Source organism: Channa argus, chromosome 18 (genome assembly GCF_033026475.1).
Source record: "Channa argus isolate prfri chromosome 18, Channa argus male v1.0, whole genome shotgun sequence".
Taxonomy (NCBI): Eukaryota; Metazoa; Chordata; class Actinopteri; order Anabantiformes; family Channidae; genus Channa; species Channa argus.
In genome coordinates, this window is record NC_090214.1 from 22,117,547 (window position 1) to 22,140,269 (window position 22,723).

The 22,723-nt window shown below is 37.2% G+C and overlaps 2 protein-coding genes across 2 annotated transcripts; both read left to right on the forward strand.

Annotated features, from left to right (window-relative positions):
* The first annotated feature begins 1,499 nt into the window (after positions 1–1,499).
* On the forward strand, positions 1,500–9,883 carry derl2 (derlin 2). The gene is made up of 7 exons (XM_067484016.1): positions 1,500–1,627; positions 5,219–5,284; positions 7,456–7,529; positions 7,816–7,909; positions 8,588–8,783; positions 8,939–9,029; positions 9,340–9,883. Exons 1-7 carry the CDS (start codon positions 1,535–1,537, stop codon positions 9,443–9,445), a joined length of 720 nt encoding a protein of 239 aa, XP_067340117.1. The 5' UTR covers positions 1,500–1,534; the 3' UTR covers positions 9,446–9,883.
* Positions 9,884–13,491: 3,608 nt separating this feature from the next.
* On the forward strand, positions 13,492–22,699 carry LOC137103551 (SWI/SNF-related matrix-associated actin-dependent regulator of chromatin subfamily B member 1-like). The gene is made up of 9 exons (XM_067484015.1): positions 13,492–13,905; positions 14,922–15,033; positions 15,559–15,667; positions 16,642–16,779; positions 18,388–18,515; positions 18,620–18,786; positions 19,127–19,317; positions 19,537–19,668; positions 20,939–22,699. Exons 1-9 carry the CDS (start codon positions 13,816–13,818, stop codon positions 20,976–20,978), a joined length of 1,107 nt encoding a protein of 368 aa, XP_067340116.1. The 5' UTR covers positions 13,492–13,815; the 3' UTR covers positions 20,979–22,699.
* The last annotated feature ends 24 nt before the right edge of the window (positions 22,700–22,723 follow it).

Genomic DNA, 22,723 nt, shown 5'->3' on the forward strand with positions numbered 1-22,723 from the left:
AGATTTTGGACCATTTATTTTTTCCCTCCATGTGCATTAATTGTTTTTCTCTGTCTCTTTCGTTCTCTTTTTAACTTTAACATGACTTACTTTATACCTTGGTACAGCTCTTTACACTTTAACAAATATTTAAAACAATACATTATTTGTCTTCGTAATGTTGGTGACACTAGATCGCAACAATTACAGCCCTATTTAGTTCAAATATTTAATGAAACTATCATTAAAATGTTGTATAAGCAACTATGTATTAACACCTGACTACTTGACTACTGCTCTCTTACCAATTTACCAATGCCAGTGGTAATCTCATTGGAGCCACATTTATTCATTTCATTAAGGCTCTTATCTGTTGTTCAAGAAAAGCCAACAACATAGAGCTTGTATAAAAAAAGCATTGCTGTGGTTTGTTTCATATCTCCGAAATAGAAAAATAAAAAAAATGTAAAGATCTAAAGATAATGTTCGTTGTTACCACTGATCTTTTTTAATGATCTGCAATCTTTTGTCATTTTCATCTTCAGTTATATGCACAAGATAATATGTTGCAAAAAATATTTTATGAACTAGGCATGTACAAGTACAAATTATTAGTTTTATTGTAATTGCAATGGTACACCTCCATAGTTTGATTAAAATTAAAGGTTTGATTTTTTTGCATTTTTATAAACCATTTTGTTTTCAATCAATAATGTAACATAGTTAAAAATAAAGCATAACATTCTAGTCTATTAAAAATGTTATGTGCTTTCAACCACACCCTAAGTCTTTGATTTTTACTTTATGAATTATGCACCAAATCAGTTGTAATCTGTGATTTAGTCACTCCTGCAAGACCCTCAAATACCAACACTAAATATGAGCCTCTATTTCATCAACTTGTGAAGCCATTTGCCTTTTGAATGTGCAATAACAAAGTTACAATTCAATTCAAGTTTATTTATATAGCGCCAATTCACAACAAAGTCATCTCAAGGCACTTTTTAGAATAAAGTCAAGACTATAAAGATGTATCTAGCGAGCCCAACAATTCCCCCGTACACACATAGTGGTAAGTCATTAATAATTTCTTATAGGTTTCGTTCTTTGTAATGTTCCGTTTCCAGAAAGAAAGTGGTCCATTAGAAGCCACTGATCAATTCCTGTTTTTATAATTTTAACGTACAGGTACATTACATATGTAACTTTGTGTAAAGCTATATACAGTATACAATTATGTTAACATATCAATGCTGACAACATTAAGTAATAAATGCGCGTAGATATCTGTACAATATTATTTAGGGCGTTTGTTTGATTGCTTGATCGTCTAACCAGAGACAGAGGATAACGATTAATTATTAACCATCAAGTTTCCCCAGACTTCGTTAGACTTATGTATTGTATGCTCCTTTAAAAGTGCAATGCTGGCGGTAATAGTAGTAAGTTAGTTAATTTATGTTTTGCATATTTTTCCCACGTGCTTGAACGTCATATCTTTCGCTTTGTAATATGACGTGTCAAGACAGTGCCGGAAGCTCTCAGTCTGTCCAAGATGGCTTACCAGACACTACAACAGGAGTACCTACAGATCCCTGTTGTTACCAGGGCATATACAACCGCATGTGTCCTCACAACTGCTGCAGTGGTAAGTTCTAATTCATAGAAACTGTCTGTGCTCGCACGTTCATAGCATGGTTCCGCCTACATAGCTAACGTAGTGTCGTTACTGTGCTGTGGCTAGCTTGATAGTTTAGCTTAGCAGTTACAGTCCCATTGAGAAGGATACGTGTCTGTTCATGGTCTAGCAGGATGTTGACTCTCTTACTCAAATCACAAAAGGCTAAAACTGTACTTGTCTGATTATTTTAGTCAACTTAGAATTGAAGTTCACGCTAGGTTGAATTTCTGTAGCGTGACAGTATACAGGAGGCTTACGAGTGTTTTTTACAAGTGGCTCCGTTGTTTGGTCGAAGTAGAAGAAGAGGCGAAACTCTGCTCCCGTTTTGCCAACAGCCACTAGAGGGCGCCGTGGTAGCGTTGCCGCCATTTTGGAACGAAAGGGTCGATAGGAACAGCACAAAACATACAAACTGAGCACATCTATTCAGAAATAGTAGAGTGAAATGAGTGAAAACGCTATAACGTGCAGTTCTATTGATAAATCTAATTATTTATATCTAAACAATTTTACCTACCTACCCTGTCCTTTTAAAATACAGATTACTTGGCATTTAGCTTAAACATTCTCCTTTATTTTATTGAAGATTGTAGGAATTTTGTTAGTGTCAAAGAGAAATTACTTTGCCTTGTTACAGCTGCTCTTCACATGCAAAAGAACATAACAGAACCAGACCAAGAAAAAAGAACCACACAACAATTAATTAATTAACCACCCTTTGTTTTTGTTCTTCCTCTAAGCAGTTTATAATCAAATTGTCGTGTAGACCCCAGATATTTGGTGGCCTGGTGGGTCAATGTGTAGAACATTGGGCTGTGATGCATTAGGCTGTAGGATCAAATCCCACACCACCAGGTGTAGCCCCGCCAGGCACCATGTGCCACCTCGGTAGCAGTCCTGAGCCTGGATGAAAGGGGAGGGTTGCGGCAGGAAGGGCATCCAGTGTAAAATACTCCTGCCAAATCAATGTGCGGGACACGTTCTGCTGTGGCAACCCCTGCTGAAAGCTTGTGATCTTGTAGACCACAGTAATTCAGACATTTGGTAGATTATCTAAAGTACAAAATTAAAAGTACTCCCCTTGTAAACGTTTTAAACAATACTAATTATGGTAATTATGGTACAGAAATATATAATTATTTGACCCCGATGTTACCAGGTTTATCTGCTAACAGGTGGTTTACCCATAATAATACATAAGCATTTATTAGTTCATAACGGAGGGGCTATATGTCAAAGTGTCTCCGGGCAGGACAATGAACCCCTAAAAGCCCATTCCCATCCACAGCTGTGCAGTGCCGGTCCAAGCCCGGCAGAAATTGGGGAGGGTTGTGTCAGGAAGGGCATCCGGCTTAAAAAACTGCCAAATCAACATGCGGACAATGATCCGCTGTGGCGAACCTGAACTCACGGGATAAGGATAAAAATCAAGTCACACTTTTATGTTAAAACCAGTGGTATTAATGTTGTGGCTGATCAGTGTATACTATAATATGTAATAGGCATCAATTACATTTTAATTCTAATAAAAATGTATCACACAATGTGATTTGTAGATCAAAACCCATGACTTAAATGTTATTAATAAACTAAGAATAAATTATTGGATTTTGCTTCTCAGCAATTTAAGTTTCTTTGGTCTGGTCACCACTGCATAGTTACATGTGCTGTTGGAAACAGGAAAGTTTTAAGTTTACTTGTCATGTCAAAGTGTCCTTGAGCAAGACACTGAACCCCAGCCTACTTACTCCCAGTGAGTGCAGACAAGCTTTATAGCAGATCCCCAATCAGTGTGCGTTTGTGAGTGCAAATGGATGGTTGAGAAGCAATGTACTGTAAAGCACCTTCGGTACCTATAAGGTATAACAGTGCTATATGGGTGCAGGCCATTTACCATTTAATTAAAATGAGTGTTTGGATGATGTAATTAAACAATGGACAGTGGCATTGACAAGGATGGGTAATGCAGTTCCTGTCCTCAACTTCTATTGTAACTACAAGTACCCACCGATGCATTTGGAAGACAGTCACCATTTACAGCTAAGCTAACTTTATCCTGTTCTCTAGAGGGAACCCAAACTAAACTAATTTCAATATGTCTGCCAGACTTGTACGTGTTTGTCCTTTATAAAAGATGAGGGACAACATAGTAAATGTCAGTAAATCTAAATAAATAGTTTCACCCGTCTTTGCATTTTTTTGCTCTAATTGCAAATATTTTTGTTAACGTTTGGGCACTGTGAGCTGCAATATATTTAAGACAGGTTCTTTTATAAGATACATGACTTGAAATTACCCAATATCTTAATAAATATTTAGAAAGTAATTTTAAATGTGTTTACAAACCTGTGCTAAGATAACAATTTATTGATATCCCCTGAAGGAAATTCAGCAACACCACGGGTAAAAATACTGAGCAAATTAGTAAAGAAATTGAGTATCGATAATAAAGAGCAAAGTAAATAACATGTACAATGTTATTTGTGCAGAGAAAGTGTGAGTGTGTCATAAGTTTAGGAATAAAGTTCAGACGGACAGTAGTGGAAAATAAGTGACAGTTACATATTATCTATTGTCTCTCTGCCTATTATAAAAACAGTGGCAGAGGAAGTACTCTAAATACTAATAAAGTTACAGAATTCTGATCAGCCAAATGTAGCCAAAGTACTCTTAGTTCAACACTATGTAAGACAGTACTATTGTATATGCAGTTGTTATTATTTCTGTATCATTATAATGAGCATGTTAACATGACATAACATGTTAATGCTAATCAGTTACTGTCCGTTATGTTATCTTATTAAGTGTATATTTGCCTGAAAAATTGGAATCTGTAAGGTAAATTTAGTGGTCAAAAAATATAGTACATTTACAGCAGTTCCCTTTAAGCTATAACCAAATATAAAAGTACTCTATCTCTTTCAGAATAATGTAGTATTGTATATGCAATTATCTTTATTATGAGCATACTGACACAGCATAATTGGTTGGAGGAAATGGGTTTCTGTGCATTTTGTTATCTTACCAATTGTATATTTCTGCAAGGTAATTTTATCTGTCAAATGGAGTACAGTTATAGCATCTCCCTGTGAAGTGTATTTAAGTCAAACAGAAGTAAAAACCATTATACAGTGAAAATTCACAAGTACATTATCAGGGATGATAAAGGTTGTAGGTACTTTACGTTTTCCACTTAATGCTGTTATAAGGTATTACCCAGGTAATAGCTTGGTATAAGCAGTGGATCTAGGCAATAGATGACAAAAAACACAGAGGGGACAATATGGAAACAAAACACCAACAGTAATTAATAAAATAGTGGCTTAAGATGGTTTAACTTCTGGGAAACATGTTATTCATTGTTATCGCTCTACAGATATTAAGAAATTATATGACGGAGGTGCTGTTATGTCGTGTTACTTTAATAAATACCATAATAATTACCATGATATTGCTTTGTTATAAAATTTGTATCCTCACCCAGATCATTATAACATTTTCAAAACCTCCTTTATCATTATTATTTTCTTTAAAAACACTTTTTTTGTCTTTTCTCAGCAACTAGAGATCATCACACCATTTCAGCTATACTTCAATCCAGACTTGATTCTAAGGAATTATCAGGTATGTATTCTGACCTGCTGTTCATCTCTATCGTTTTCCTCCAAGACACAGCCCAGTAGCATTCTACCTTGCCATTAGATCTAAAGTATTTTATTAAATGCAATATGTGGAAAAGGTAAATATTTGTGCATGACTTGCAGTCAATCTATGTAGATGCTTTATACAAAAGTGACATAAAAAACAAGCCAAAAAAAACAAAATCGATAAGGAAAGCAATAAAGCATAGTGCTATAAGAAGAAACTTTTATGTTATATGAGATGAAAGTTCAAGATAGGAAATATAGAAAAAGTTGTTTAGCTTTTTACATACTTGAAGTAAGGCTGCTGAGCATGCAGAGTAGCTCATTCCACCAAAGTGGGACCACTGGCCTTAAGGGCTTTGGCTAGAATGTTTTGCTGTGTGGTGTAGGGACCACCAGACACAGTGTGTTGTCAGACCACAGTGGGTAGGAGAAATTGTCAATTAAGGAGGTGCTGTTGATTTGCCAGCTCTATAGGTGAGAATCAGAGCTTTGAACCAGGTGCTATCAGTTACTGGAAGCCCGGAGTATGTGAGGTGCTATTGCATTTTGGATCATCTGGACGGGTTTGATTGTGCATGCTACTGTCCCTGTCAGCAGGCCATTGCAGTAGTTGAAATTAAATATGACCACTGTCTACAGAAGAAGTTGCGTTGCCTATTCGAAAAGGTAGGTCTGATCTGAAGGAGATGTGGTCAGTTAAGCTCAGTTGTTTGTCAATGATACCCCCGGATTTCTGGAAGACTTTATGACGAAAATTAGTTAAAGCTCTTAAGTTGATCCTGAAGAATGTGTTGTATGGAAACTCTGGCTGGAAAAACTAGAACTTCTCTCTTTGAGATTGAGTTGAAGATGTCAGTGGAGTCATCTGATGGAAAGGACAGGGGGAGTTGTGTGTGATTCCCAGTGGGTTAATAGGGAAAGCCATGTAAGGGGATTATAGAACCCCTTACACGGTATAGGTTTAGGTGTAGAAACAACATGAGGAAAAATTGGGCCCTGTGGCACACTGGTGGAATGGCATTAAGAGGTAAAACTTTGAAGATTTTTTTTTAAATAGGTAAGACATAAGTCAGGCCAGATCTTTACAAGAGATGCTTAGGTCAGAAAGTGCAGACAAGTGAGTCTGGTAAGTGTCAAGGTCTGCAGACAGATCGAGTAGGATTAGGACAACAGTCTAAGATGCAGCTTTTGCAGCTGGCAGGGATTCCATGACCAACAGGAGGGCTCTTTGTGTACAATGACCACTGCTGGACTGGTTGCCATCAAGGAGGTTTTTCAGATAAAGAAATCTGAGAGTTGATCAAAGATTGGTGAGTTCTTTGATTATGTTCATTCTGTACAGTAACCTCCACTTCAATATTTATATGAAATGGGGAGTGTGCAGCCTTCCTGGATCTCCTGAAGTCTACAATGAACTCCTTGTCTTGATAGTGTTCAGGGCCAGGTTTCTAAACACCACCCAGCCAGATGTTGGGCAGCCAGTTATTCACTGTGTAGTGTGCCACTCTGTAGATCTGTTTCCTCATAGGAAAACTGGTGACTTTCGTGTTCTGTGGAGACGGTGTCCCTGATGTGGCATAGTACAATCCTCTCAAAACAACTGGGCAACTGGGTGGGAGCCATTTAGACAGCTGACTGCTGCCTTCTTTGATATAGGTGCAATTCTGGTGGATTTAATGCAAGAGGGGACCTGAGCCTGTTGTAATGAGAGGTTTAAGATGGTAGTAAACACCCCCGTTAATGACCACCCCATCACTTTAATGAGTAGGCTGGCTAGTTTGGCAGAGTTTAGACAATGAGGAGAAAAAATTAAGTTGGAGCTCTGCCTCTGGAGTTGGATTCAGGGCACATTACATTTTCGGTGTCCAACATCCCAAAAACCCAGCTATCTGACTAAGTTAAAGTTACAATGTGCAAGGTTTTTCAAGTACAAATATTTCTGAACAGCCAATCTAGAGAAGCTTCTAGTGACACAGGCTCATTGATAAAAGCTGGCATCCATACACATATACAAGCATAGATTTATGATATATATTGTGTGACACTACTAGATACTTTTTTTAATTGTTAATAATTTTTTAATTAAATAAAAATTGCAGATTTGTTTGTGGTTATGTAAAGCTCAACATTCTCTCACTCTTCATCTAGGTATGGCGCCTTATAACCAACTTCTTGTTTTTCGGTCCAGTTGGCTTCAATTTCCTGTTCAACATGATTTTTCTGTATCCTTTTCAAGTCCAAGTCTTGGATCAATGATATTGTGAAGTGGCTTTGCATAGTTTCTGTTTCAAACAGGAAGCCACATGCAGTTTCAGAGATAGGATGACAAAACTGATTCACACTACATACTTTTTATTAATAATAATAATAATTTGATGATAATTTAATTTATACACAGACACACTGAAGCCAATGGCAGCCACTTGTTATAATATGTGATAGTGATTATATTTAGAAAATATCAGTCTCTCAGAGACTGTGTAGTGTTTCTTAACCATTTGCTTCCAGGTACCGATACTGTCGTATGTTAGAAGAGGGCTCTTTCAGGGGGCGCACAGCTGACTTTGTCTTCATGTTCCTCTTTGGTGGACTTCTGATGACTGTATCCTTCCTATGTAATGAAAAATTATCTGACTTAACTATGACTTTTTAACTAAGTTAAAAAGTCTGTAAGTTAATGTGACCACATAATGCTTCTTTCTATTGACAAGCTTTATGGAGTGGCCAAATTACCACTTAGTGGTTTGCTGACTGTATGACTGTGCTTGACTGGCCATCCAACTCATTTGACCTAAACTCCATAGAACATCTATGGGGTATGATCACAAGGAAGATGAACAACATCCAGTTTAGGAACACAGACAATATGTAGTCTCCAATTATAGCAACCTGGCCCTCACAAACACCCCAGCAGTGCCTTTTGCAACGGCACAATGATGTATTAATTTATGCTAAGATTAACACTAAATCATTTGCGAACATTGAAAATTAGTGATCTTTGAAACTACTTGAGAGACAACACTCTACTCTTCTCAGAATAACAGCCATAATATACATTTCCTCTTGATGACATCTGTCCTGCTGTAGATGATTTGATTGTTTCATATCATTTGTGCAATGTAAGTAAGTGAGCTAAAGCTAATCCCATAGAAGTTTATATATTAGACATCTCAGTGTTTGGTACCAGCATGTTTTAGATACACAATAAACAGATTGTCCCTGGTGAGAAATGCCAGTACAGTACTTTGTTTTTTTGCTATTTTCTTTAACAAAGTTTAAGATATTTGGCACTTTCGTGAGTCTTGTGTTTCTGGGACAAGCATTTACTATCATGCTGGTATATGTGTGGAGTCGCCGAAACCCAAATGTTCGCATGAATTTCTTTGGCCTGCTTAATTTCCAAGCCCCTTTCTTGCCCTGGGTGCTGATGGGATTCTCACTTCTCCTGGGCAACTCCATCATCGTTGATCTTTTAGGTATCTGTCATCTTTAGTGATTATTCAGCAGTACAGCGAACAAAACAAACAAACAAACAAAAAACAGTGATGGAAATTGATGCTCATGGTAAAGTGAACTGAGTTGATGGTGCGAAGATTGAATTATGCTTTTTGTGTTTTTTTTCTTTCTGAAGGTATCGCTGTTGGTCATGTGTACTTCTTCTTGGAAGACGTTTTCCCTAACCAGCCGGGTGGTGGAAGGTGGCTCAAGACCCCATTTATCTTGTCAGTCTCTTTTTAAGCATTTCAGAGAGTGTGTGTGTGTTGTACAAACAGCAAAGTGTGAACCACTTTGTCAAACTGTCCTCACTTGCATGGCATTTAAAGCAGAGAAGGTTTTAGATTTATGCTTAAAATTATATGTAGGGTTAGGCATTTGGTTGGAATGTCCTCAAAGAGATAGCTGAGTGTGTCTGTTTGTCACACCTGACAAAACATGTTATATACACGAAATAAAATTGATAGTCAGTCTGTCAAAAATGTGTGAGGTGTCATAGAAAATTGCTCATCCTCCCCTGCTGTGTGCCTTCCACAGAAAGATGCTGTTCGACAATCCTGAGGAAGATGGCAATTACAACCCTCTACCTGAGGAACGTCCAGGAGGGTTTCCCTGGGGAGATGGACAGCAGCTTGGAGGTTAAATGTGCCTGCAAATTCTCCCTGATTGTCAGGTCACTTCCAAGGACATGCCATCAGAGTGATGAGGGGAACGAACATGGTCTTTGTTTTTGACATGTTTGTTTAGTTCTGGATGAAAAATGCCAAACACCCAGAACTGCTTTGGAGGTAACCGTCTGTTGTCTTTGTATATGGGCTTAAAAAAAATCCTCAGAAACTCTTCTTCATGCCAGATTGTTGCTCTAAGACTATTTAAGAGAGCACAAGCTTTGGATGGAACTATGGACAGTGAGCCTTTAGGCTCAGGTGATGCTTGTTTTCATCCTAGTGAAAATATTGATATACAGCAACTGTCATATGAAAGGAAAATATGACAGCACAAAATATAATTAAAACGGTTCAGATGACGAATGCTTTTTTTATTTTACTTTTTTAAACAATAAATGTCTGTGGCAAATGAGGCTTCAGTTTAATCTTTTTTGTCTGTAGAAGTATTACAATAAACCAAAGATGTCTCAAGAAATTAAATGAGTTCATACATACAGATAACATTATGGACAGTTTACTTGGATCACGTCAAGTTTTTTTCGACAAAGCTGGTGATTTTATCATAGACATTAAGCAGTGTACTATGTCCTCTACTTCATAATCCTGTTCCTTCTCATAATTAGCATAAAACCTTCTGGGGTATTTTAATCGGGAAAAGGTAGTGTTTGGTTTGGTCTTTGTTGTATGTATTATTATTTTATTACTGTCAGTTTTAAGTTATATAGGTTGTTTTTTTTTCATTGAAGAGCACCAACAATTGTGTCCATGTCAGTATCTGACAATACCTTTATAAACTTTTTACTAGATTTTGCATACATTTGCCAGTGTTTGTATATGTATATTTTCACAAGATGAAACAAGTAAAACTGACATTAAATGAAATGACACCTAATGAATACATAATTAAGTCACAAAAGATTTTTAGAGAGAAGGAAGCTACATAGTATATTTTATTTCAGGAATCGAATATCTATAATCTGAGCCTTACGACTAAAGATTTTGCTCTCTTATCGTTGTACTTACTACCAGAGGTTGACACTGTAATGACTTAAGATGGATTGAACAAGAGATGGTCTGCAACACTGACCATTAAGTATGTTGCTTTTATGTAAACCCTAAGATTGACAAAGGAAAAGTTGAGGTAAATTATTCACTTACAAAATGTACTGGACTACTGTACAGTACTAATACTGTATGTTTCATACTGGATATGTGGGCTCCAGCTAAAAGCTGTAAATGTACAGTACACTATTATTCAGACTACTATAAAGCTGCAAAGGTTTAATTTGGGAAACACTGTGAACTGCAGACCTTCTAAATGGGGATCTGTGTGGTCTCTGAGCGGCACAAAATAAAATTTTAAGATATATTTTCGATAGTTGAATGTTTAGCATGTTTGTAGAGTGCTTGCCCAAGCTGTATTACACTACCTTTTCTAGAGTAACTGATGGAATAATACCAATATAATATGATGAAAACTCAACCCCAATTTTTAAAAAAGTTGGGATGATGTGTAAAACACAAATAAAAACAGAATGCAATAATTTGCAAATGTCATCAAGCAATATTTTATTCCCAAGAGAACATAACTTATCAGATGTTGGAACTGAGACATTTTACCATTCCATGGAAAAAATTAGCTCATTTTTAATTTGATGGCAGCAATACATCTAAAAAAAGATGGCACAAGGGCAACAAAAGCATGGAAAGTAATAAAAAATACATGGAGGTGCTTTTGACAACTAATTAGGTTAATTGGCAACAAGGCACTAACATCACTAGGTATAAAAGGAGCATTTCAGAAAGGCAGAGATGCACAAATCTGTGACAAAGTGTGTCTAAAAAATTGTGGATAAATGTTCCTCCACATAAAAAAAAACATTTACAGTGAATATCATTAAAGATTGAGAGGATCAAGGAATCCCTTTACACAAGGGACAAGGTTAAATGTAAAAATTGGATGCACCTGATCCTCAGGCCCTCAGCTGCAGTGCATTAAAAACGGGCATTGTGCTAAACCACATGCTGCATCCACCACAACAGCATGACTCTACTGCAGAAGAGTTCAGGTGCTTAAAATCTGACTGGCCACCCCAGGTTTCACCCCTGCCAGAGTGAAAAGGTGGTAGGTACCTGCTATAGAACTTTCACCACAAATAGAAGTGAACCAAATCTGAGGCTAACATAAAAATATTTTAAAGAAATTTAAAAAAAAGATTCACATAATTACAATCCTTTTTTTTTCATATATTTTGTGATAGAGATTTTTAGCAGTTGCAACCAGGCAATTTATTCCTGAAAAGGATACTGATTATTATTTTTTATGACAATGTTTCTTTTTAAAAAATAGAATACATTAAACACATGGCTAGATATTTGTTTTTTTTTTACACTGAACACTCAATAAAACACATTATTATTAATATATAGATTATTCTATCTGAAAACATATTTAAATGAGTCTAAAAACTTTAAACAAACGTGTCGCCCTATGTTAATCTCACGATCCTATTCCCTGTTTAAGTTTGTCCGTTTTCTCCATCTTCACTTCCTGTCTCCAGCTTTTATTTTGTAGCCCCTCAGCCTACTTCCTGTCTTTAGTGTCATCAGACCCTGATTACTTTTACCTGCTTCCCTGTCCTCTCCGCTCAGTTGCCTGCCAGTTGGTCTTTGTTGTTATGTTGCATGGTCCTGCACGACAAGCCTCCGGTTCTTTTCCCTGTTATGCCTGTTCTCTGTATTTTAACTCTGTTTCTGCCATTTTGATCTGAGGTTTGTTGTGTTCATTTTTTCATTGCGTCTGTTTTACACTCGGATTAATTACAAGTTTATCATTATTCGTCCCCCTACTGTTCTGTTACCTGGATGAATTCTTTAGTTTATTGTCAGCCCCAAATTCTATCGAATCTTGACCAAACCCCCTACAGCCGACTTATGCGCAGTGATGGTGTGAAGCCCGGAAAATATTGGAATTTTGCTTCGGAAAGGGAATAAAAACATCCAATGAAAATCAACATGTGGACAAATGATCCGCTGTGGCGACCCTGAAGTCGCAGGACAAAAGAACAAAAAAATAAAAATAAAAATGTGCGAAGCTCTTTTGGATTATTGTATTCACCTGTATGTGGCCAGTTTCCCTGCTCCTCTGGCACAGTCACAATTTAATTTAATCTTCCTTCTCTTCAGTATTTTAGTTAAAAAAAAGATTTTATTTTTTTTCTCCCCCCCTGGTCCCTACAATAAAATCCCCTAACATTTAACCCTCCTTTTGCCGTCTCCTTACATGGGAGAGTTAAGGGTGTGGTTTGCCTTAACAACACACAACACATCTGATAAATATTTAGCTTTGTTGAATCTTCTATTAACAGTCAACTTGCTGAGATCATTAAAAATACAACAGTTTTTATACTGTGAAGTTATGAGTCCTTGAATGAAAATCCTTGTTTCAGCGACACGTTTAACCTGATCTGTGTTAAAGGAAGAGCTGATAAAAAGCGTTGTGCGATTCACTTGTAGAAAGGAAGAGAATCTGTTAGGTGTAATTTGTGGTAACTATAATGACTATAATGTTAGATGACCACAATAGTTTGCTCAGAATTCTGTAACAGCTCATCTCTGTGTCCTAATTAAACATTGATCATTGCTTCCTGTGTGAAAATTCCAGGTAGATACAATATGGTTGTGAGACACAAACAACATCACCATTCCACCACCTTGCTGCCTTAAGATATAGATTAAGATAGATTAGATTTGACTAAATTTGAATTTATTTTATATTTCCCAATTATAATCACTGTTACATTATAAGTGACCTGTCACACATCCTAATCAAGCTATAAAAAAAACTATATATTAATGTATTTTACTATTATGTTTACGTTTATTTATCCAAGTTTGAAGTGTATGAATGTAACATAATTCCCATATACAGCATTAGACGTTAAGAGCTGATGTTACAGTTCTGGAGGGGCTACGTCTTATCATACTTTAATCAGTGGGGGGCGCTAATGCACTTTGAAAATTGTTCCTTTACATCGAAAGGAACCAAGAGCAAGGCCAATGCAGTATTGGGGTTTTCCGAAAAACGTGTCAACAGCCAAATACTGCATGTATTTATTTAGCATACTATGACCGTGCACCGCGGGTATTGTAGATTTCAGTAAGACATGATTGAAGCTAGTTTCTTATTTAAAAACAGAAAACCTGAGGTGAACTCTGCGTAGAAAGAGAGCGCTCTGATTTCCCACCTTACTTGTAGGCCCCGAACACATCAGAAGAACACAGGGCTACTTGCTCCTTAACGTGGACGTTATTAGTTATTCAGCTTGTTAGTGATTGTGTAAAGATGCAATTGGCTCTAAGTAAAACGTTTGGTCAGAAGCCAGTGAAATTTCAGCTAGAACAAGATGGAGACTTTTACATGGTTGGATCGGAGGTATGTAAATATCTTTTCATTGGTTTTCAATGCAAGTCCCATGCAGTTATCCAGTCTGCGAGCTAGTTAGCATGCTAACGAGCACAATTGATGCTTCTTAAACCAGAATTACCAAAATTGATGTACGGGAAATAATGGTAAAAGCATAGGTAAACACATCGGTGTACTGTTTCAAACCAGAAAGGTAACCGCTAACCTAACAGCGTTTGGTGTTTTACAGTAACTTCTAATTCCAGTTTGCATCAATTGACGCTGTTTAGGGTTAAAACTAACGTTACGTTACGTACAAAAAAGCACTACCGTTAATTTAGTGTGGTTGAAAATTGTAACCCGCCTTCAAGCCTTTATGCGTTTTTAATAATTTGAAGCTTTGTACCGGTTTCTCTCCAAGAGTTAGAGTTTCCAAAATAAATGAAGCTGAACCACTTCTATTATTTACTTACTTATTTTGAAAAGTCAAAAAGTATATTGTCCTCAAGCTGAACTAAAAGTTTTTGAGACGTGTCAAATTTTTCAGATGATGTATTGTGAGTTTACGTTTACTTACTTTTCAGATGACTCCTCATTGCTTTGCCAAAAAAGAAAATAAATGAGCATTATTTATAAGACAACAGTGATTCATAGTGTAACGTTGCTGTTGAGCTCAGTTTCTTGCTAGTAAAATATTAGTATTTCGGTACCAGAGATGATCTTCAGATGTGATTATAATTATCACATATTAGGATAACCAGTGATTTGGTCACATGAATAGCTGTGGTAAGCTGCATGTCAGGAAAGGACTCAAACAGCACAGGTTTCTGTGGTATCACATGATCAAGGTTTGGCCATCTGACCATCAAACTAAACACTATGATTAATAAATCACCTACCTAAAATGTGATAGAGCTCAAGCTGATTTTGAATTAAGAGAGAGGACAGCTTCATGTCATATGTTAAACTTATTCAGACCTGTCCAGAAGGATAAAAACTTAGTGGCCATTTTTGGATCAGTCTCTGAGTCCACTTCTGCTCTCTAGGTTGGAAACTATTTGCGCATGTTCAGAGGCTCTCTGTATAAAAGATATCCATCCTTATGGAGGAGACTGGCCTCGGTAGAGGAGAGGAAGAAAATCGTAGCATCATCACATGGTGAGCAGCTTGTTTCTTACACTCACTCATAGTCAAATTGAAAGGCTCCTTTAAGGAGCTGTACTGTATGAAATGCCATATCTTGCTAATTAAAAAAAAATCTAATATTGATTAAAGCCAATGTTTAGGTCAAACTTGCAACATGTCCTCTCACACATGATCACTTATTGCATATATTTACCTGAAACTAATAAAAACAATATTTATATGGAAATTTTGTCGAAGTAATTAATTTTGCAGATTATTCATTTTGTCATTTACATAGTCATATTTCTGTTGCACTTCATCTGATAAATCCTCTGGCATACTGGAAACTGTATGCCTGTTATAGTCAGCATGGTAATTTATGCAAGTTCTGAAATCCACCAAGAGAAACACTGTAAGTCCAAACACAGTGTCTCAGTAGTGGCAGAATGATTAACAAATGCACCTGCTACAACTGCTTAGTACCAACATGATTTACGGCCTCAAAGATGAGCTGGAGTTGACAAAATCTCTGTTTCCTTACCCACTGTCAATCTGTAGCCACTAGTGTTACTCTGCTGAAGGCATCAGAATGTGAAGAGATCTTCGAGGGTAATGATGAGAAATACAAGGCGGTGTCAATCAGCACAGAGCCCCCAGCTTACCTCAGGTAAATTTTGTCTAACTTCAAGAAGTGCATCATACTGCTCTCATCTTGAGAAGCTAGTTGGAGAATGTTCCCCTCAGTTAACGTTTTTCATTAGGTTCGATGTAGCAAATGCTTCATCCCCTACAGGTTTCTGACATACAATGTAAATAAAGCACATAAAGGTTTCGTCAGGTTTATACGGACATTAAGAACTTCTGCTGACTCTGACCAGCCCATTACTGTGCGACTTGCTGTTAAATTTTTTTTTTTACAAATCAAGTAAACATTTTCTTGAAAGCTTGTTTTACTTTGTATTTCAGACGTCTCTGAATGTGTACTTCATATATATAAATAAAGAAATAATAATAAATAATATCCATATTGTCATTTTAAATATCAAAAATAAATTGTAACATGTAAAAATGTAAATTCAGATATCCACAGTTTCTATTATCCGAATATTGGATTTTGATTATTATCCGCAGATACCCACACATGTATTGTGGATGTGTGTTGCTCGATATATTTTTCATTTTGTATCATAAATCATACATTTATAAATTAACATTATGATTACTAACAACTGAGACAGAGCAAGAGGAAGTGTTACCATGACAACAAGCTCAATGTGACTTTGGAAGAACCAACATATCGCATTAGAATAACAGTTTGATGCCCAGCAGGCTCATAGTTCTAAGGCTATATTGTGTTATATGCAAATTGATATCTATTTTTAGCTTCACATGGGCATTGTGATTGTATATTTTCTGTTTTTAAAATCATCTCTTCCGATGTCATGTCTAATTTGTATATAGAAATCTATTATGAGAATTACATGGTCTCAAGGATGTACTAACTGCTTATAATAAGGTGATAATTATGGTAACACGCATTTGTGTATGTTGTTTTTTTTCCTCAGACAAACTCACTGCCACATTTCTCTAACAAAAGTTACACATTGTTGACAGGGTATTGTATTTGTCCTTTCTCTAAAGGGAGCAGAAAGCCAAGAGGAGCAGTCAATGGGTCCCCACACTCCCCAACAGCTCTCACCATCTAGATGCCGTGCCTTGCTCCACCACCATCAACCGCAATCGAATGGGCCGTGACAAGAAGAGGACCTTCCCCCTGTGGTGAGAATGTGTGTCTGTACATATCAAGCAAAAAAAGAGCACCAGTAAAGATAATGATGATAATAATTATCAGGGTTCGACATTATCCTCTGTCCGTCTGCTTGCATGGGGTAGTAAACTCTATGATTGGGCAAGTCGAATGTGCCACGCCGTTACCTGATTGGGCAGGTGAGAAATAAATATGATGGTGTACAGTGTTTCCCAAACATTAGTTTGTGTGTCACCCCACTACAAATTGATCAAAATCTCATTTCATTATAGAGCTGTCCACGTTGTGCCACAATCTGACTTCAGGGTCTTTTTGTTTTTTATATGATGCTGTCCTACCCTTGACTATCTTCTCCAGTATCACATGAAGCTCTATTAACCTGAATCAGTGCTATAGACGAAGAATTCACTCTCTATAATTGTGGCAAAACATCTGTGTTGTTACCAAATTTTAGAAAATAATTGTGGAGTAGCTTCACATTTTGCTGATTGTTTAGCAATGCGTCGACAAAAACAGATTAGTCATTAAACGTCTCCCCTCTGAAAGACCAGACTCTGTCACAGTTAAAACAAACCTTAACTTCTTTTATGAAGCTATATTATATGAAACTGCCACAGCAGTACAGCGCTTCTACAGTTAACGTTACTGAGCAGTCAACAAGTTTTCTCACCATCGAAAAAAACACTTTTACATTAAAATTATTCTAAATATTGCCAATAAACTAACTAGCAAACTGAAAGAGTGTCATGAATTGGTCTTCGTGTGAGCAGCAAACTTAATCCATCAACTCCACCAAAATGAAAAAAATTCCATGCCTTTAAAAACAGCATCCATAAAGTCTGGTATATTTTCTGGTATATGTATAGTCTGGCATATTTATATATAATAGTTTGACAAGATCGCAAAAAATCATGTGACTGGTAATACTTTTTTGTGAAGTTTGAAGTAGTTTATGTATAACTATCCAAAACACAGGCTCTACCTGCATGTATCTCTAAGGGACGATCTGCTAGTAACTGAGGATCAGTAACAATGAAAAACTACCAAATAAATTGCAAGTTGTTCAGTATTTTATTTATTTAATTTTATTTATCTTTTTAACAGGTCTACATTTTATGTTTCAGACAAGTAAATTTGACTACCGGTCAAGTCAAACATCTCGGCTACTTGCAAAAAGAGCAAGTATGTCAAAATGCGTAATCTCAGTCCCTGATTATTTAACTACCTTTACATGCTCCCAGGGCAGACAAGCAGCTAGTGATGTGCAGAAGCACTTGCATACACTGCACATATCCTTTGGAAGGTGCTTGGATCAGTGCTATTGAGAGAAATGAAGAGTAAATAATAATGTTGAAATAATGAAATGACTCAGGTGGGAATGTTAGATCGTGTGTTTTGCAAAGTTACAGAACCTTTGTTATATGACTGTGGTAAGATATATTAGGGGTGGGGGTCTGATGCATTTTCCAGACTTTGATTTAACACTAGTTTCAGTTTTCACTAGCCTCATAGCGCCAGCATTTGATAAGAACACTGTAATAAATTATATTAAAGGAGGAAAAAAAAAACATTGATTGGTTCACTAATAATAATCCACTAAGATCTGGTGTCTCACTTAGCTTTGATGACCATGACCCTGCAGTAATCCATGAGAATGCAGCCCAGGTTGAGGCTCTGGTTCCCATTCGTCTCGACATGGAGATAGATGGACAGAAACTGAGAGATGCCTTCACATGGAACATGAATGGTACAGTAGTTGGAACTTGCCAATATCCAATACCCAACCACACAATATTGTTTCATGAATCCTCATAAATGTATCTGCTGTGTCTGCTGCCCCCTGCCCATTAGAGAAACTGATGAGCCCAGAGATGTTTGCAGAGATTTTATGTGATGACCTGGACCTGAATCCTCTGGCCTTTGTACCTGCCATTGCCTCAGCCATCCGTCAACAGATTGAATCGTACCCCACTGACAGCATACTAGAAGAGCAGGCAGACCAGAGAGTCATCATCAAGGTGAGTGTTAAACTAACTACATTTTTTTGGGGAACTTGTGGAAGATCTGAAATATACTGGAATGATTCATAATGTATGTGCAGAGAGTGATCTATATACTTTATAGATATACACATAGATAGCTAGAAGTACTGCCTGGAAATCCACCAGCATTTAGCAAACTAGCAAGTATTAATATCAAGCCCGGTGATTCTTCCACATTGGTTATTATTGGCTGGGGAGCTGGGCTTCACATTCATATGTCGTGAAATATAAAACTCAGTCTATGGAGGAAATGCTTGTTAGGTTGCACAAAGGGCATTTTGTGGAGAAAAAAAAAACATTGAAATGTATTTCTCAGCTGAACATCCACGTGGGTAACATCTCCTTGGTGGACCAGTTTGAGTGGGACATGTCAGAGAGAGAGAACTCCCCGGAGTCGTTTGCCCTGAAGCTTTGCTCGGAGCTAGGTCTGGGTGGAGAGTTTGTCACCACCATCGCCTACAGTATTCGTGGTCAGCTAAGCTGGCACCAGAGGACCTACGCCTTCAGGTAACCCAACCCCTCACACTAACAACGATGATGTACTCATTGGGAGCAATAGTCTGAACACACTTTTTGACACTGAACGAAGAAATTACTAAAAAGACTTGACAGAACATTATACATCTATTTTCATTTTCAATAATATTGACCATGCTTTACCTGACAGTGAGCTGCTCTGTCGTGGTGGACTGATTAAATAATGTAATGCTTGTAATTTGCCCACAGTGAGAACCCGCTCCCCACAGTAGAGATTGCCATTCGCAACACAGGAGATGCTGACCAGTGGTGCCCCCTGCTGGAGACTCTCACAGATGCCGAAATGGAGAAAAAAATCAGAGACCAAGACAGGAACACAAGGTGAGGTGTCAGATATACACAACTCACAGTTCATTCTCTTTGATGCTGTTTCATCTTGTTCATGCATTATTCCAGAATGCTAAAGCCTAAACATGGTGGAGAAACTTCTTAGGTTTGCATTATGTATTTGTGGTGATAGTGTGGGACAGAATAAGGCCAACAAAGAACTAATAGTGTAATATGCAATATGATGATGCAGTGAATATCAGATACTCTCCACATTTAACACACAGGGGTAAAGATACTTATTCCAGCAGTTTCTAGCTTCTGGCTGTCAGCTGGTACATTTGGTATTTATTAGCTGTGGTTCTCTGTTACTTCTGTCTCCAAATGAAGATGGTTTTAAACTAAAATCTACAGATAGAAAATACTACACTGTCCTTTAATCCTAAACAATGAAATTATAAAAACATTAAAACAACTTGCAAGCAACAAGCTGTGCCACGATTTTGATTAGTGGATTCAAGGTTCAGTTAAATTTGATTGCGGTAGTCTCTAATACAGCAGACTGATAAAAAAGGATTTTGGACGGATATGGGTTTTCCCACATCCCATGTTGTTGATTTTTAAAGAGCAAGGAGACTGGTGGTCAATTTATACTGCTGATATGTTTCTATTTGTTGTACTCTTTTGCATCATACAATTTAAATACAATTTAATATTAGCTAATGAGAGAATAATCTATGAGTTTCTAATATTTTATTATAAATGAGCTTGGGCTATGTACAGAATCAGCTCTAACAGTTCAACAGCAGCATCTTCCACGATGATCATTCAGCAGCTGAATTACTGCTCTAAAACTGCTTTATTTATTTCACTTTAATGAAACATTAAATCTACATTAAAATAACATGATATTAATAACTGGGTTAGGTTTTAAAAGAATAAATGTAGAAATCCATCACTGTCACTGATGCTCATCCTCCTCTCTGTCACTCCTAGCAGAGGGGAGGGTTGGGAGTGTGGGCTGCTGTCAGACAGTCCACCAGAACAGCTTTAGGTTTTATAGTAAACTGGACAAATGGTTGTTGTACAGCAGCCTCCATTCAGCCAGCTTTCGCTTTTTCCTGCATCCTTTCCATCCCACTCCTGCATAGTAATTAACAATTAGACAACACAATCTCTGTGACTTAATGTGAGATTGAGAGCAGAGCTCATGCTACAATTATTCTGAGAGTTTTACCTGTACAACATGTGTGCTGATAAACAAACTGATCATTCCAAACGTTTTTGCAGATGTTTTGAATTAATGTGAATAACGTTTTTCTAGGCGAATGAGACGACTGGCCAACACTGCTCCGTCCTGGTAGAAAGACCCGTGAAGCTACATCAGATGAAAGTGTTCTCTAAAGACTATTGTTACTCTGTATTAGTATATACAGACAGCTACTTGTAGATCACCTTTGAAGCAGTTGGACATTTCCGGTGAGCATGAACACAGACATGTGGTCATTTTCTAAAGGCTCCTCATTGACTGAATACAACACACACATCCAGGCATTCCACTGCAGCATACACTCAAGTCCATGTACAGTGCAATGACATGGACTTCAGTAACCACGTTACAGTTGACTTTCTCCTAAAAGCCTATTAACTCTCATGTAAATAGTAGAGCTGGTTTCTGAAAATGGGTTAGGGGATTAGGGAAATCTGTTTTACTTGAGTAGATTTCTCCAGGAGAATTGGCTTTCTATACAAACATGTGCATAATAAAGGCTGCAGACGGGAACAAGCGTCTTAGCCAAAGGCTAAATGAAAGGAGAGAACAGGGCAATGCCACCTCATATTTTAATCCAAGTCAGACTGAAAATTTAACATTTGTTTTATTCAGTTTGTGCTGTGTGATAGCTGCGTGTCTTTCTCCCCTCACTCCCATGTACCGTCATTAAAAAAGAAGAAAAAAAAGGCATTTCCCATCACTGTACAATTCAAATAAGTCTGAGGTGGAGGAAAAATCTGATTACTCATCTGCTCTATCTTTACACAGTTTTCATTTACCAGGTTTCTTAAATGCATGTAAACTCAGTTCCACTATTACCCAAGAAAGCAGGTTACTGTTAGTAACCTGGTTACTTAAGTGCATGTAAATGAAGTCCCTGATAAGTTAAAACATTGTGCCCACTACTGCCTAATATTGTGTCATCAATTCATAACCATTAACTCCTGTCAAAGTCACTCAGAACTTTGTGACTGTCCATTTCTCCCAACTCCAACTATTGACCCATTGTCTAATACACCCCAGACTTCAGTATGCCACTCGTAGGATATGTTCAAAATTATTTGCATTATCAGTGGTCATAAAGTTTTGGCTCATTAGGCCATTATGGTGGATTCGCCTTAACAACATCAGTATAAGCACCAACTCAGATCTTACTAGTGTTTGTGGTTAATCAGGACAACCACAACATCACAACAGGCAACATTCACACTACACATTTCAAGTCAAACGTTTCACTCAACACAGCATTACCATTGCATTGACTGAATTAGATTTATTTGTACAAATAATCCGTGAAGTACTTGCTCCGTTACACTAATCTGGCAACTCTGCTTTGAGGGAGACTGGTATTGGTGTTTTTAACTAAAATAACCAGTGTGTGTATGTAAATTAAGATGACACCATTGTTACTTCCAAGTCGCTGCGGTCCACACAGGTCCTTAAACGGTGGCAGTAGCTTGGTTTTGTCACGTGTTTGCAGAGCGTTTGTTTGATGTAAGCATGTAGACTCCGTTCTAATTTGGTTAGTGACAGTTATCTGCAGTGTTCATCTGCATGCTGAAATATAGGTACAGTACTGTACCCTGTGCGTAAGGGACGAATTGTTCCCACTGCTGCTTGTGTTTGTACTGTGCCTCACATAGCGTCAGCGTCACCAGACTGGAGCCTCTATTTTACTGAGTGCTTTAGTAGTAAGTAAAGAGAGAACCAGTGCTATGTTAAAATAATGACTTTTCAACATACTCTGTAGAATGATATAGTGTACTCATTTTTTTAATAGCCAAACAAAATAAAGACAACGATTGAAATATGTTTTGTGGATGATTTTAATTTGAA